Below are 16,577 nucleotides of genomic sequence, written 5' to 3' on the forward strand. Positions count from 1 at the left end.
AGTATGCTGCAGCTATTCACAAAGCTGATCCGGGAGCAATATGTAAGGTGTTGTGTGATGGTGTTTCTATACCCGATAAGGTATTATTCCAAAGATTTTTTGTTTCATTTCCAGCACAAAGAAATGCATTTCTTAATGGCTGTAGGCCTTTTATCGGGGTAGATGGATGTCACTTAAAGGGTAAATATGGGGGAGTACTGTTAGCTGCTATTGCCATGGATGGTAATAATGGGATTGTCCCATTGGCAATATGTGTTTGTGAGATTGAGAATACAAAGACATGGGGATGGTTTATGGAGCACTTGCATAGTTATCTAAAGGATGGGAGGCAGGTGACTTTTGTTAGTGGCAGACAAAAAGGGCTGATTAATGCAATTTCAAACACATGGCCTACTGCTTATCATAGGGCATGTTCTAGGCATGTGTATGCTAATTTTTCTAAGTCATTTGCTAGTGCACAGTTGAAACAATTGTTTTGGAAAGCTACTAAAAGCTATAACAAGCATGACTTTGAGGAGGCAATGGTAGAGATAAAAGCTGTAAAAGAGGCTGCATTTGAATGGCTGGAAAGAGAGCTAACTAGTTATAGTTGGTCGATGCACACATATGATAGAAATTGCATGGTAGACCGGACTGACAACAATGCGTCGGAGTGCTTCAACAGTTGGATATTACCTTACCGAGACATGCCTTGCTTGACAATGCTTGAAGAAATTAGATGTCGGCTTATGAAACGGTTTACAAAGAGGAGACATGAGGCAGCCACTTGGAAGAGACAACTGACACCTAAAGTTGTAAGAGAGTTGGACAAAAAAGGAAAGATTGCACAAAAAATGATTGTACAAGCTTCTGGTGAGCTGAATTTTCAAGTTATTGATGCAGCTTATAGTCCACCTAGAAGGTTTGTGGTGAAGTTGGAGTCCAGAACATGTGATTGCGGTTATTGGGAAATTGCCGACCTCCCTTGTCAACATGCGATGGCTGCCATTGGATATGCAAGACATGCAATTGAGGAGTATGTTCCAGCATGGTTTGCTACAAAGACTTACCTCAACACATATTCAATGATGTTTAGCCCTCTTCCGGATCAATGTATGTGGGAGTGTACAAGAAGACCATTGATTGATCCACCAATTGTGCAGAAAAATGTTGGAAGGCCTAAAAAATCTAGGAAGAGAGCACAAAATGAGCCTAATAAAGAGAAAAGAAAAGTCTTTGTTATTTGCTCATTCTGTGGTGGCTCCAACCATAATCTGAGGTCCTGTCCATTAAGACCATCTGTTGCAAGGGCAAATAAAGCTAAAAATCATAACTCTCAGGTACGGACAATATACTACTATTAATTTTTAATAGTTTATTATTATACATCATATGTAACTGTTACTATTTATTATATGCAGCCTATATATACTGTCATTAAATAACAAACATCATGTTTTGTAGGCATCAACTACCTCAATTTAGCCGTTAAATGCTTCACAACAAGCAACAAGAAGAAGAAAACAGGTGCTGACTTGTTTTATTTTATTTTTTTGTGGTTGTCCAATTTGTTTTATGCGTAACATAAGATTCATTTATGCTTGAACATAGGCATCACAGACAACAACAGTAGCAAAATCAATTGATTCTGAAGTTGCTACATCACAGACAGCAAGAAAGGTGTTTTTTTTTCTGTTTAAGTTCTTTTTGTTTTTTTTTTCTTGTTTAAGTTCTTAAACTAACGTACAATATATTTAGATACCAAGTGGTCCATGACAAAGTTCCAATACTAGAGGGAGGAAAAGAAAGGCTCAAGTTGGCTCTGGAGATGCTGGAACAAGAGGTGAACAATCAAGTCAGGGACTTGTCACAATCTGAAAATCCATCTCAAGCTTCAAATGTGACAGGTTCTTTGTAATGATGAATGCGAACAAACTAAAAATGTTTAAACTTGCTATATCTGTTGTTATTTTGGAATATCGCTGGTTATTTTGGAATATTGCTGGCTATTTTGGAATATTGCTGGTTATTTTGGAATATTGCTGGTTATGGAAGTTAACTGTTACTTGGGCTGTATTTTCATGACATGTTTAATTGTTATTTTTGCTGTTTTTTGGATAATTAGATATGGTTGTATTTAAGCTCATTTTACTTGGGCTGTATTTTTTATCTATTATGGTTGAAGTTATATTATTTACAATGTATTTAAGTTGACTGGCTCTAGGACAAATGGAATATAATTAATCTCATTTTATTCATGCATATTTTGTAGGATATATTACATTTTAGTAAACACAATAGCACAGACAAATACTAGCATAATTATTATACATTTAAGCGTCCCTTCAATGACCTTTAGCCTTTTCTTTATCTTTGCTACATCATCAGCGCGAAAGTGGACTGCATCCAGCTCTAAATTTTGATTATCTGCTATCTGGTCACTATTGCTAGGGTATATGAGAGTTTCGGCTATAAACCATTGCCAAAACTTGCATTTATTGAACCTGCGTGACCAAAACATTGCATTATGATTTTGTGGTGTAATGGAAACCATAGCACATGCTTGCACACCACACCAGCAGTGAATTGGAGTGCATTTAACTTTTCTATGTTACTGTCCACTGGTTGCAGAACTTGAATTATAACTTGATGCCATTTTTTAATTGATTGTGTGGATGATGTGTTTGAAAGAATGAGACAATTGTTGGCTTGAATGTGTAGATGATGGGTTGTGTATGAGTAGGTTTATTTGAACAAATGATTGTCAGTTGTGACTTGTTTGTGAGCAGCTGTATATTTGCTTCAATGTGTAGATGATGGGTTGTGTATGAGTAGGTTTATTTGAGCAAATAATTGTCAAATGTGGCTGGTTTGTGAGCAGCTGTATATTTGCTTGAATCTGTAGATGATGGGTTGTGTATGAGTAGGTTTATTTGAACAAATGATTGTCAGCTGTGGTTGGTTTGTGAGCAGCTGTATATTTGCTTCAATGTGTAGATGATGAGTTGTATGAGTAGGTTTATTTGAATAAATGATTCTCAGTTGTGGCTGGTTTGTGAGCAGCTGTATATTTGCTTGAATGGTAGAGCTTTCATGCATTGCATATGTAACGGTTCATGAGTTTAAATACTAAAAATTGTAACCGTTGGGAGGCAACAGCTACAATACTCACAAAGCTAATATTTTGGTGTTTGTTTAGGGTAAATATGTAATTTTCTATTTTCAGGGTTAAAAAGTAATTTGGACAAAATTCCGTTAGTTTTATTGACGGTTTGCAGACGGAGGTGGAAATGTGAAAAAAATTATAAGTTCAGGTGGAGCGCAACTAAAAAAATTAGAATTTGTGTATTTTTGAAAAAATGGATAAAATCAGGTGGACGGTTGATATTTTTCTTTTTGTAAATTATAATGGGTAATTTAGTATCTGCACAACTAAATCAATTCAATTTAGAGGTATTTTAGTCTTTTCAATTTATAACAGCAACGTTGTTATACTTTAATGGCAAAAAGTAACAGAATAGGTGTACGGTAATAGTTGTCAAAACAAAACAAGTGGGTGGACAGTAAAATATGCTGAATGGTTAAAAATAACCCCCTTTTTTTTAGGATTTTATTACGTTACATTGAATGTACCATACACAACCAATAAGAACCATACAATTATATGAATCTCATAATTTATGTAGTTCTTATGGATTGTATATGGTACATTCAATATAACATAAGAGCGCCTTTTTTTTATCACTTATTCGCTTGCACCACAACTGGAATCCTGCAACAGTATTGTAGGCGTGGAGTGTGCTGTGTGGTTAGTTGAGCTCCATAGGCAGAAATTGAGAATTTTCAGAGGGACCCACAGTATTTTTGAGAGCACCAAAGCTTTTTCAATATTGAAAGGCAATAAAAAAAAGGACAAATCCCCAGACCACAGTCAATTAGTCATCATATTTCCCTTCCAAAAACATGTTCTGTACTTCCCAGTCAGTGCTTCGAATCCTTTCCGCAGACGGGGACAACAATGGAAACTTTTCTAAACCAAACGTTAATCGCCGTCTTAATCTCTTCTCTGATCGCGATTAGATCCTACAGGAGAAAATCCCTCAACTTCTCCGGCGCAGTCTCCGGCTTTATTGTTATGACTGCCCACATCGCCGCTGGAAGCAGGTTCGTTTCCTTGCTTTTTGTTTCCTTCTAATGTTTTTTATTTCCAAATTTTCTTCCTTTAGTTATCAAAGTCTTTATCGGTTAATGGATTTTAGGATTAAAACTAATCTACACGTGCCTGTGATTGATCTGAAGATTCGGAGCTTTATTACTTGTCTTCTTCTTCACTTCATCCAAGCTTACTAAGGTTGGAGAGGAGAAGAAGCGACGCGTTGACGCTGACTTTAAGGAGGGTGGTCAAAGAAATTGGTAACTGCCTTTTTCACTTTTCGCCTTGCTTTCTTTCCTTCATCTTGCGGCATTGAAATTTAGAATTTTAAGTTGTTTATAGTACATTTCTTTGTAGTAAATAAAAGGACTTAGCTTCCGTTTGGGGCAGCTGCTCCCCGCGTTTTATTATAGGGGATATTCCCCTAAAATATAGGGTGGGGAGCAACTGCGCTGCCTTAGGCCCCCGCCTACAACTGCTGCCGTGGGAAAAAGTTTGTGATTACAAAGAAAAGTTAATAGTCAGATAATAATTTTGACAAAAAATGGTAAAGGTATTATAAGTTTTTCATCATACAATCAGAGGATCAAATCAACTTAGCTTCTAAATTTTAGTTACTAATGTTTACCAAACACTTTATTGTGATAGCTTTTAAACTATAGCTGCCCATCCTCGATACCAAATAGTGTCTAAGTGTTTAGATTTGTTTTCTAATGGGGAATTCGTGGTTTGTTATTTTCAGGATACAAGTGCTATCCAATAGTGGTATTGCAGCAGTTCTAGTTGTGATAGTTTGGAAGTTGACTGGACAGCAGGACAAGTGTTTGGACTCAAAAGAGTTGCCTCTTGTGACGTCTCTCATTGGCGGTATTTTAGGCCACTACTGCTGCTGCAATGGGGACACTTGGTCTTCCGAGCTTGGGGTACTTAGTGATGAGCAGCCTCGATTAATCACAACTTTTAAGGTTGATATTCTCTTACTTTTTGAGTACTTGTTCAACTCACTGATAGTTTGCATCGCATTCCTATGACATATTCCATTGCATTCTTCCATTTCCTTTCACTCTGCTGAAAGTTGAAGAGCATTAGTTTATTAATGTTTCTGTGTCTTCTCGTAGCATGAGGAAGCTTGACGCTCTGTTATTCTTCTTGTTAAAGGGGATCTGCATGTACCACTCTCTTATTTTTAAAAGTTCCATTCTAAAAGTTCTTTTGTCATCTGTATGATGCTATTATGCTAATGCTTAAACATGGGGTTTTTGCTGCGCTGCATGCCAGATCATAACTTTAGCTGACTTGCATCTAGGGCTGGATGATCAGTGAATCCTTGTTAATTATTATCAATTTCTGCTCTTTGTGTTCTTTCAAGGCCTAGTCTCTCTTAATAAATCATTATTCACCATTTCTCTCATTGATCAAGTGTATATCTGTCCTGAGTCAATATTTTCAATATTTGCTGTGCTATATTGGAAATTTGGAATTTGATTTTCGAGATTCGTAAGTCTTCAATTAGTAATCATGACCAAAAATATTTGATGTGCTCTAGTTAAATTTCAGAAGTTGTGAATATAAATCTAATCTGTTTCCTACATGGTTTTCAGCCTGTTCGGAGGGGCACAAATGGTGGTGTAACAAAAGCAGGACTCCTGGCAGCTGTGGCGGCTGGCAGTGTCATTGGACTGACATTTGTTCTCTTTGGATTTTTCACTGCAACATGCACTCGTGATATAGCTCTTAAGCAGTTATTGGTGATACCTATCTCTGCAATAGCAGGATTATGCGGAAGTCTCATAGATTCTCTGTTAGGAGCAACACTGCAATTCAGTGGATTCTGCAGTGTCCGCAACAAGGTAAATGTCTTGTAAAATCTAGATTAGCATGAGCTTTCTGTGAATGGCATACATCATCATAACTTGTGCATACTGCTACATTTTAGGGCTAATTTGGTAATGCTATAGCTTTTAAAATAGTTGCCGTTAGCTGTGCTGATAATTAATTGTGGAGAGAATCAATTAAAAGTTTGGTAAAATTTATTTTTAAAAGTATTGTAAGTTTTAAAAGTAGTCTTGTATGTTTGTAAATCTTACTATTAAATTATTGTAAGATTGTAAATACCTGAATTGATATAATGTTGAATAAAATTTATTTACATATTTATAAACATGTATATAAAATATTTTTTATTGTGCATATATAATAATTGATAACTAAAATAAATATTTTATGATATTAATTTTTTATTTTTGTATGGAATTTTATTACGTATGAAATTGATTTTCGAACTCAAATATTGAAAAGTTACGTGTTCCTTATATTTTAAAATCTGCAGTACGAAAAGTAGTTTCTAGGAAAATCTACCATACACTAAAATTAACTTTAAACTTTTCAAAGACACCTTTAGAGTCTTCCAAAAACACTGGCCTGAGTGTCTTTGCAAATTCTAAGCTAAGCTTGAGCATCTCTAATCGCTGATGCAGGTTGTCGGGAAGCCTGGACCAACGGTGAAGAAGATTTCTGGTCTTACTATTCTAGACAACAATGCTGTGAATCTGGTATCAATTTTGCTGACAAGTTTGCTGACTTCTATTGCCTGCAAGTACATTTTTTGAAGCCATAACCGGAACTGAAGTAGCCGGAATATGGGACCGAACCAAAACAGCTCAGATTTTGCGTTGCTGTAATAAACTGTAAATCTGTGCATTTTTACGTATGAATCTAAAATCATTGGATCTGACCTAATAAAATACGTGTCCGTATGGCTTTTTCAGAAGATCAATAAGAAAAACAATACTGCGGTTATGAATAATCACTCACATGGTATGAAGGCTGTTAATGCCTAGTATGTTTTACTCATTCAGCAAGTGAAAGCCAGATTTGTAAAACCACCGACGCAGCAAATCAAATAGGGACACAGTTCAGAATCAGTGAAGACTCTTTATAACATAACAATTTATTTACTCATGGAAAGCCACACTCTTTCCGACAAAAGAGAAACAACAGACTGATTACCACAGCTAGTGACGGAGTCTACTATGTGTATATTACATCTTCATCTATCATCAGACGATCCATCGATGATGCTTTGATTCAAGGGCAGCAACAGCACAGCATTTCCAAGCAACACTCGCAGGTCTCAAAGCAGCAGAAACAGCAGCACAACGCGAACACACTGCAGTTCATAATAATACCCAAATAATAATAGTGATAACACTAAGGTGATATTTTTTTTTTGTCTGAAATCTGAATAGATTTGAATTAGTCTGAATTCTGAATAGATCTGAATGTCTGAATCTGAATTATATGTTTGTTTTTTTATCTGAATCTAAAAAAATAAGTATTAAGTTTTTTTTTTTTAACTGAAAAAGCTGAAAATATATACTTTTACATTTGTATCCTTATTAAATTTGAATGTCAAATAAATAATATATTAAATACCACAATATTTTAACATTTATAAGTAAAACTATATTCAAGTGAATACATAATTATTTTAGAATTTTAATATATAAAATACCATAAATTTCAAATTTTGTCGTATATAATATAAGAAAGAAAAAACATGAATATTTTTATGTGGGGTAAATGTCTATGGGTGAGTTTTGGGATAGACATGAAAAATAAATTATAAAACATGGATATTTTTGACATTAGTAAGTAATTGACTTAATTCAAATTTCTCCATTAAGTAAAAAGTTAAAAAAATTAGCTTATTTTATTAAGTCAAAATTATCTAAAAAGTCTCATTAAGTTATAAAAACAAACACCTCTAATTAACTTAATTAATTAAGTTAAGTCACTTTAAGTTATTAAGTTAAAAAATAAACGCCACCTAAAGTTCCTGTATATTACTTAATAACTGCTATTGAAAATATATAAAAAAACAAAAGTAATTAAATAATTTAAGCATTAAAATAGTGAGAAATAAGATGACACAGTTCCACAATCATCTAATTCATATCTTCTGTCAAAAATTAAACATAATAAGGGGAAAAAGAACAAAGGCTACGTGTAATAATTAAAGCGAGGAGTAAGTGAAAAAGAATTGAGACAAACCAAGCGTAAAGGCAGCCTCTTTCTTCATGGCGCCTGCGAACGTGATCATAGTATGTGGATGGGTATGTCATTTCTTGATAACCCGATGGTGGCGGTGGTGCGTACATTATGATTGTGGGTATGATCTCTCTCTGTCTCTCTGTCCCCTAAAATTACAAGGATTAAGCAGATAATTAAGCAAAAGATAATATTCTCTCCATATATAAAGAGCATGACATGATGGTGTGATGGCTCAAAGTAAAGAGAAAAAAGTGTGGGATATTTTTCACTAGGTGCCAGGTGGTGCTTTCTTATTTCTTCCAAAAAAATAGTTCATTCGATTTTGTCTGGTCAATGCCATTTTTTTTTTAGGTCAATTCCTTAATGTTTAAGATTCCATGTAATTTTCCACAGAAAGCGAAACGCTATCATATCATATGCCAAAGGTAAAGCTTCGGCTGGTCAGTTGTCTTGAGGAGCTGACATCATTTGTGATTAAGAATCCATTTCCAACTGCCTAATGCCAAAGTGGGCCAAAAGAACAGGCAGCAAGCTCCAAGCCCCTTGGTAATACAAGCCTAAACCAAGCATTCTGGAAATGCCTGAAGGCAATTTTGCCAATGAATGAATATTCTCATTGTATTAGGATCGGAAACCGCCAGTATTAGTAGTATCTACATATTCAACCTCTTTCAAGGGATAGAAAAATAAGCAAATCAAACAGAGCTTTAGATAAATGAAACGACATATCAATACACAAGTGCCATCAGAGGAATACAAACCTATATCATTATAGCACCGCACCACAAGGCAACTACTCTTAAAACAACATCTTAGTGTAGATACAGAAACCCTATTGGATTGGCATCCTAAATCTGGCCAAATTCAACAGCCAACTTCAATTCCTGCAATAATCAGAATCTCCAGACACATGGTTGGTTCATTTCCCATATTTGGTGCTCAAGAAGCAATTAGCAAGCAACAGAGCATGTGGCCGGTTTCACTGGAGCTATAATATAATCAGCAGAGGGTTGGAAACTAGCTGCACTTTCCAGGCGTTCCCACGTCAGTTTCCGCCTCTCTGCAGCCACACTCAATGTGGAATTTTCCTCCTCTAATTTCCTTTTGCAGGCTTGCACTAGCTCTTCATCCATTTCACATAATATTTTCCTTACATTTTGTGTCAGGTTAAGTACTGCTTGGTTCCAGTGATTCTGGGTGTTCCGTTCGAGAGCTGGGAAGACAAGAGGAATAATCACCTGTCGGTTATGGGTTACAAGATTAAGAATGTGCTCGTTGTTCCATAGTAAGTGAGCTCGTTCAGCCACCTGAAAATAATAGAGAAGGAAAATATTTAAGTTCTCACTTATTCTTCACCCATAACTACCCATCATATCACCATTTTATGTTGATTCATTATCTGATATTTATATTAAGTCAGACTCTTCACCTTTACACAAGTAATCAAAATTTGCTTTTCTATACAATGAGGAAATATCTTCTATTGGAAACTGTTTGATTAGAAACAAACAAATGAAATTATGACCAGAAACAACAGTTGAACATTTTAATCCCATAGTTTCAAGTTCTTGATCATCAAATGACCATAATTTTAATCAAAGGGAACTTAAAAAAAAAAAGACACAACAGTGCTAAAGATGTTAACCAACTCTTTTATTAATAAGCATGCACATGATAAAGAGGAAGTATACCTGGTAATGGGAGCTGTTAAGGCAGCATCCTATGCGCCGAAAAAGTGGTACCATTATCTTTTGGAACTCAGCCATACTAGTCATTTCCAGAACCTCTTCCAACTCACTTATAAACATCAACTCTTTCTGGCTATTTGTCACCGGCCAATACTTCAACAGTCCCTTAATCGCATTTGTAGCCAACTTTGGGTCCTTATCTATAAACTGTACAACACAATATGTTAATTGTTGATGATAAATACCCACTGATTTGGGCTTGTGCAGAGGAATCAGAGCCCTGCATAGAAAGATCTTGTGCTCTTCTTTCAATGGCAATGCAAACCCACTAATAATACTCCCAAAAATCTCCAACAGCTCTGCAATCCCATTATGTCTTTCAGTTTCAAAAACAAAACGATAGATGATATTGCAAACTGCTTGTCGAATAAATTGCCTGTGTGCCATGAATTTCCCATATATCCTATGCAAAACTGTTTTCAAGCAGTCTCTTTCTCTTGGGTCCTCCGAATCAAAAAGGTCAAGTAATCTCACAATAAATAAATGATCTACATACTTCTTTGCCACCTTTACATCAAGAGAACCATAACTGACAAACCGAAGTAGTAGATCATATACAATCTGCAAATGTGACCAAGCAGGATCAAACATTGGTTCTTCATCTTCAGTTTCACCTCCAGTACCATTAGAACGACATTTAGGTGGAAACACTCTAAAAAGGTTAAGTGAACACATTTTACACATTCCAGAAATAGCTGGTTCAGTGAACTTTGCAGATCCAGAAGAAACAAAATCAGCAAGCTCTATCAATGTTTGACGTTTAAGATCTTGTTCAGCAGTAACCTTATCTGAATCACTGAAATCAGAAACCTCACAGCAAAGGTTCAACTTACTGACAAATAGATTCTGCTTTTGAGTATTTGAAACATCTTTGAAAGACAGATGAGGCTCCACGGCCTCCACTCCAGCCATGATGCTGGAAGGAAAAACAGCTGAAGAGACCCGTTTGACAACACTCAAGCGACTTGAAAGACCGTTCCCACCATTTGTACATTGGCTTCCATTGCTGAAGTTGGAATTATTGCTGCCAGAATTAATCTCATCTAGTTGGTCAGATTTTGGTGACTTCCTAGGAAGTTTACTAAGAATTTGCTTGAGCATGGTGGGAAACTGGGAATGCAGCAATCTTAAGCAGAGAAAATGCCTGGATCACAGATAACAGCGATGAATAAAACACACAAAGAATTAAATAAGGGGGTGGGTAAGATTGCTGATTTGCTGTAGCAACACACTAGTAACAAAAACAGATACAATCTAGAATTAGTATATTGGTCAATAGCAGTTAAACAAGAAGAATCCACATCAACTATTTCAACAATATGGCTGAATCGCACAGAAAGGGATTCATGCTGAAATTCTTCAAAAGCAAAAAAGTTCTACCTGAGACTTTTGAGGACACCGTATCTGCATATATGAGAATTCAGTACATATGACATGCCGCAAACCAAAGCAATTCTAAGGAAGTGGATGCATTGTGAATCGACTACATGGTTTATAAACTCAAGTAAAAGTCAGAAAATTGAGTGTGGCAAGGGGAAGACATAGAGAAACCTAATACCAATAAAAAGAATAAAGACCTAAAACCAGACTCAGTTCAATGTTAAGAAACTGTATATATGCAATTTATTGGCCTTATTTGTGTCAAAAGTAAGTTTGAGAGACCGCTTATATATTTAGCTGCAGTGGAAATCTAACAACCACAAGAATAAGCAACCCCATCTATGACTATCAGCATTACCACATTACTTTACTTGAAATAGCTTTCCAGCCAGATACACTGAACCCAAAAGTAGAAACAGTTAAAAGCAATTGCATATAGCTAAAAAAGAAAATCCAGATCAACAAAAATACGAAGGAATTCAGCTACTACGATCATAATCTGGAAAAGGAACCAGAAGCTTGGTATCAACAATGATCTAAACACATTAAAATCAAACGCTAAATTTTGCCATCATACAAAGAATTGGTGAACTCAAATCATGGATCTGGGAGAGTAATGAGACCAAGATAGTATATTTACGAAGGATCTAACCCAAATTACAGAACTTGAGACAAATGGACACAACCAAGATCTTAAATATCATCAACACACGCTTCAACAAAACAGCCTATGCCACTCATATGCATATACTATGGTACATGTCACAGAATTCTACATGTAAATATAAAAAAAATTGTAACTTTTTGCGGTGAACCAAAACTAAAGATTAAATAAGAGAGTAAAAACCTGTTCTTTCTTCAAAACTGTGAAGGATAAGACTACTATGGAAGTAAGAGAGAGAGAGAGAGAGAGAGAGAGAGAGAGAGATTTAGCCAAAAAAGATGGGACAAAAAGAAACTCACAGTTAAAGGAAATAGAAAAATTTAGAACTAAGAGGGCATTTTAGTAATGGCAATATGGAGGTGGATCTCCATGAAAGAAGAAGAAAGGTTTCTCGATTGAAGAGAATAAGAGGTGTGGCATTTTCTGAGAATTGCAGGTACAGAGAGAAAGAGAGAGTCACCAACAGGAGAGAAGTTTTTTTTTATTTATTTTTAAATAATAATAATAATAAGAAGAAGAATAAAAAGAGAAAGAAAAGAAGAGAAATTGAAAAAGTTGTTTAATAATTACAGAGTTTTGGGTCCCTGTGTTTGTAATGTCCAAAAATGTTCAGATTCTCTTTGGTTTAGTTGAAATAGATCTGCTTTGGATTTTCTCTTCCCATTTTCTCCTACCAAAAACTTGGCAACTCTCTGTAATCGGTTATTAACTTGGAGTCACTTCACTTCTCATTCAATCAGTTTATGGACTGTCAATTTGGTTCACTTAACCAAAACCAGCTACTACAAGATCAACAACGAATGCACAGACAGTAAATAAGCGCAGTAAATAGTCAATTTTTTTTTTATGGTATTAAACAATAAACTAAAATGAAATGTATGTTTGTATAATTGTATGTATTTTCATGGGATTCCGTGCATGATGTGCTAGAACCCAAATAATCAATGTATTAATATTATTAGGTAATTTTGAATTCCCATTGACCTTGTAGCAAGTCAGACGAGTCCCAAATTTCAAACTTTCAGCTGCTTTCTCGTATCAAGAGAGCAACTGAGAGGCTAGTTTCCCAACTCAGGGATCCAAGAAGCTTATTAAAATAATATTTATGACTAAAGCCTTTACTTAAGACCAATGAAAGCCTCTTCTCCAACTTCATGGCAATGACAATTTTATAATAATGTTAGGCGTTCCGACATTTAAGTGTCAATTTTAAAACAATGTTAGGTGTTCTGATATTTAAGTATTAAGTAATTAATATAATATTCATCTATTAAATAGTGATTAAGTAATTTTATAAATTATAAAATTCATCGTTTAATAAATGAATGACATATAGTATTTAGGTTTAAGTTGGAAATTAAATATTAAAATTCTTAACATTATTAACCTCTGCTTTATTATAATTTATGGGCCGGCTCTTATCTAGATTGGGCCAACCGTCGGCGGCTTCTATAGAATATTGCCATTTTTAGCCAATAGTAAGATGGAATTAATAACTGCTCATTCTCCACATGGCAGAAGATTGAATTTACAATAATTATTTCAATAATAATGATAAATAAATAGTACCAGTAACATTTTGATCATTGGGTTTTGCTGTCATCAAATGGGAGCATCAAAAACAACAAAAGAGAAAACAGAGTGATTCATAGGAGCATGCATTTTATGATTATGAGACAAATGATAATTACAGACAGTACAATTTTCACTTTCACCAAACCAAGGAATTTTGGGTGGGTGGGGGGGGGGGGGGGAAAAAGACAAAATTTGTAATTAAAGCAAAAAGAAAAATACAAGCAGCTCCTCCGATACATGTGTTCCCTAGCTAGCAGGGGGGGGGGGGGGGGGGGGTTCTCTGTCCTGTACATGCTAGTGTATTGTCACTTTCATTCATGGCTTGTCTTCTCAACTCGTGCTTCAGCAATTTGTTGGTGTTCTTGGAGCTGCTGCAATATTAACATTAACGTTTACCAGATCAATATACAAAATGACAGAAGATGGAGAAAAATTAATTAATTAATTTCCAATCCAATTTAAGCTGTAAGGACTTCAATCAAGTAGCTAGCTAGGAGAATTTATATTTACCTAATCCCACAGCCTCTGAGCTTTTCATTAATCGGATTCGCTTGCATGATTCGACGAACATTCTGAGCATGCATGTAAATAATATCATCATAAACCACAACATATATACATTAATACATATTAGAGATATATATTTTGAAATATAAATTTATTAGAAAATAGTATACGATTTTAAAGTACGGAAAGTCTTAAAAATTTTTGAAATTATGTAATTTTAAAACTTAATTTCATAATGTTATTAAACCCCACAGTTTTAAAATTTTTTCGAACTTTCCTGTATTTTAAAATAATGAATAAAAAAACTACTTCCCCCACACTCTCTCTCTCTCTATATAAAATTTTTAATCCACAAATTTAAAGTACGAAAAAAGTTCAAAAAATTTTTAAAACCTTACGGTTTTAAAATGTTAATTTTATAGTACTTTAAAATAATTTAAAATTTTTTCAGACTTTTCATTTTTTTAAAATTTCGGACTAGAAAACTACTAAAACTAATATATATATATATAAAAGATATAAATAATAGAGTCCAATGATTTCACTTACTTCCAAGGAACATCTCCAAGTAACATCCAATCATCGTCCTTGTCTTCATACGTTGGCACATATTCCCTCCCGTTCAATGCGCCCGTTAGCTTCCTCTCTTCCATATTATCATCACCTGAAATTAAACAAATCATTCAATCTATGCTTTCAAACTTTCATGGCCGCAACAGACTCTAAAAAATAACTCACAAAATGTTACATTTTTTGAACTGTGGATTCGAACTACATGCTATAACAACTAACTATATAGATAAATATAGATAAAACTATGATTAATTAAATTTCAAAATATAGATAAAACTGCGATTAGTATTAATTTAAATTTTATATCTTAAAAAAGTACAGACATATGCATCTGAGAATTTACGTTTATCTTTATATATAATAATTACCACGGGTAGTAAAACAGGTAAACATCTCCTCCAGAGCCCGAAACAGGTCTTGGTAGCTACTGTATATTTGCAGGTCAACTTTGCGTAGGTATGGTGCTCCATCCACGGCTACTTTTACAAGCTTGCTGCTGCCTTCTAATGTCTTCTTTCTGAACGATCTCACAGGTGGCCATCCAGTTACTTGTGCCCTAGATTTATAAAACCAAAATTAATTAAACATACTCTTTCTGTGCGTGTATGTATATAAATTAATCCTTCTCATGCTTATATTTTTTTTAAAATGCGAATTTAAAATTTCACATCAGTGTCAAATAGTTTTCCACTATTGTAAAATGATTTATAAATGTATTTTTATCATTATTTATTTAATTAACATCATATGGTGTTAAACTAAATCTGTATTTAGAAAAATACAGACATCCATGTGTGTGTGTGTGTGTTATATATGTATGGATGTATTATCAAATAAATATTCTAATTCAAGATCTTGGAATTGTTAAAATCTGAAAAAATTATTAAATAGAGCGATTTAATAATATAACGACGTTTAGTAAGATTTCTGGACTTTAATAAAGTATATAATGATCTTTCATATCTATGAAAAAAAAAAAAAAAAAAAAAAGCTGCCTGGTTCTCAAATAGTATTGCATAATTATGATTCCAAGTGATATGACTGCTGAATGTTTAATGCGAAGACATATACATACATGTACATGCATTTAAGAAATTACTATTAATATGGCTGGGTTGCTGAAAACCACACACACACACACACACACATATATATATATATACACATACACACACTTACTTGGCAGCTGGGTATTTTCCGGTACCGGACACCCGGCTCTCCGAATTTTGTCCACGTGGCATGCTGATGTGAGAGGTACCAAGGTTGAGATCAATAACGGTCTCCATGAACCCTCGTTTTGTACAGTTCTTCTTATGTCCCTGGGCGAAAGCAGGCGCCCGCGCCGGTGAACGGCTCTCGCCAGGTAATCCCAAAGTCAGTTCTGTGTCGAAACTCATGAGGCTAGCGCCGTCACTACTTTCTGGCGAGTCTACGGTTGTGTCCTGTGACATTTGCAACTGTTTGACTGATTCTATTGTAGCTGGCTACCCTGTTACGTTCGTTGTATTCTTCTGCTCGTGGATGAATGAACGAGTGAGTGGATGTCGAGGTTTTTGTATGTACAAAAAAGTTACGGTCCAGTGGAGAACCGCCACGTGAGGAGTCGAACCGGTGCCTGTAGAAAGCACGCCGTCAGACCACCCTTTAATCAGTGCTTAAATCTTGTTATTAACGTTAAATTATGCGTTTTTGAGACATATTATGCATATTTGTCACAGCCTGTGTGTTCCACTCTTCATTCAAATTTCTACAATTCAATAACATTTCGCTCACATTTTTCCGAAAACCGACCGAGTAATATAATTTTCAACGAGAAGGAATAACGAAGTGACATTTTTATCCTCGACCGAAGCCTCACAAATCGGCGATATAAGCGCATGAGATTACTGCCTTTGTAGTTAGTTTGGCCGAGGGTAAATATGTCCGGAAAGAATGAAATATTGTA

The 16,577-nt window shown here is 35.0% G+C and overlaps 3 protein-coding genes across 4 annotated transcripts; 1 reads left to right on the forward strand and 2 right to left on the reverse strand.

The window, feature by feature from the left end:
* The first annotated feature begins 3,899 nt into the window (after positions 1-3,899).
* On the forward strand, positions 3,900-6,941 carry LOC102630440 (protein PGR). The gene is made up of 5 exons (XM_006475696.4): positions 3,900-4,143; positions 4,279-4,392; positions 4,875-5,097; positions 5,734-5,982; positions 6,610-6,941. The coding sequence occupies exons 1-5, from the start codon at positions 3,998-4,000 to the stop codon at positions 6,739-6,741; spliced, it is 864 nt and encodes a 287-aa protein (XP_006475759.1). The 5' UTR covers positions 3,900-3,997; the 3' UTR covers positions 6,742-6,941.
* Positions 6,942-8,872: 1,931 nt separating this feature from the next.
* On the reverse strand, positions 8,873-12,668 carry LOC102629668 (serine/threonine protein phosphatase 2A 57 kDa regulatory subunit B' kappa isoform). Of its 2 annotated transcripts, XM_052436035.1 has the most exons (4): positions 12,161-12,668; positions 11,314-11,416; positions 9,877-11,077; positions 8,873-9,492 (listed from the first exon to the last, which is right to left on the reverse strand). In XM_052436035.1, exons 2-4 carry the CDS (start codon positions 11,367-11,369, stop codon positions 9,136-9,138), a joined length of 1,614 nt encoding a protein of 537 aa, XP_052291995.1. In that variant the 5' UTR covers positions 11,370-11,416; positions 12,161-12,668; the 3' UTR covers positions 8,873-9,135. The 2 variants fall into 2 exon arrangements, with proteins under 2 accessions (XP_052291995.1, XP_006475757.1); XM_006475694.4 differs by lacking the exon at positions 11,314-11,416 and having other exon boundaries at positions 12,161-12,664.
* Positions 12,669-13,710: 1,042 nt separating this feature from the next.
* LOC102629381 (auxin-responsive protein IAA1-like) lies at positions 13,711-16,391 on the reverse strand. The gene is made up of 5 exons (XM_006475692.3): positions 15,812-16,391; positions 15,001-15,188; positions 14,609-14,723; positions 14,063-14,124; positions 13,711-13,923 (listed from the first exon to the last, which is right to left on the reverse strand). Exons 1-5 carry the CDS (start codon positions 16,081-16,083, stop codon positions 13,895-13,897), a joined length of 666 nt encoding a protein of 221 aa, XP_006475755.1. The 5' UTR covers positions 16,084-16,391; the 3' UTR covers positions 13,711-13,894.
* Positions 16,392-16,577: the final 186 nt, after the last annotated feature.

This window comes from Citrus sinensis, chromosome 1 (genome assembly GCF_022201045.2).
Source record: "Citrus sinensis cultivar Valencia sweet orange chromosome 1, DVS_A1.0, whole genome shotgun sequence".
NCBI classification, from domain to species: domain Eukaryota; kingdom Viridiplantae; phylum Streptophyta; class Magnoliopsida; order Sapindales; family Rutaceae; genus Citrus; species Citrus sinensis.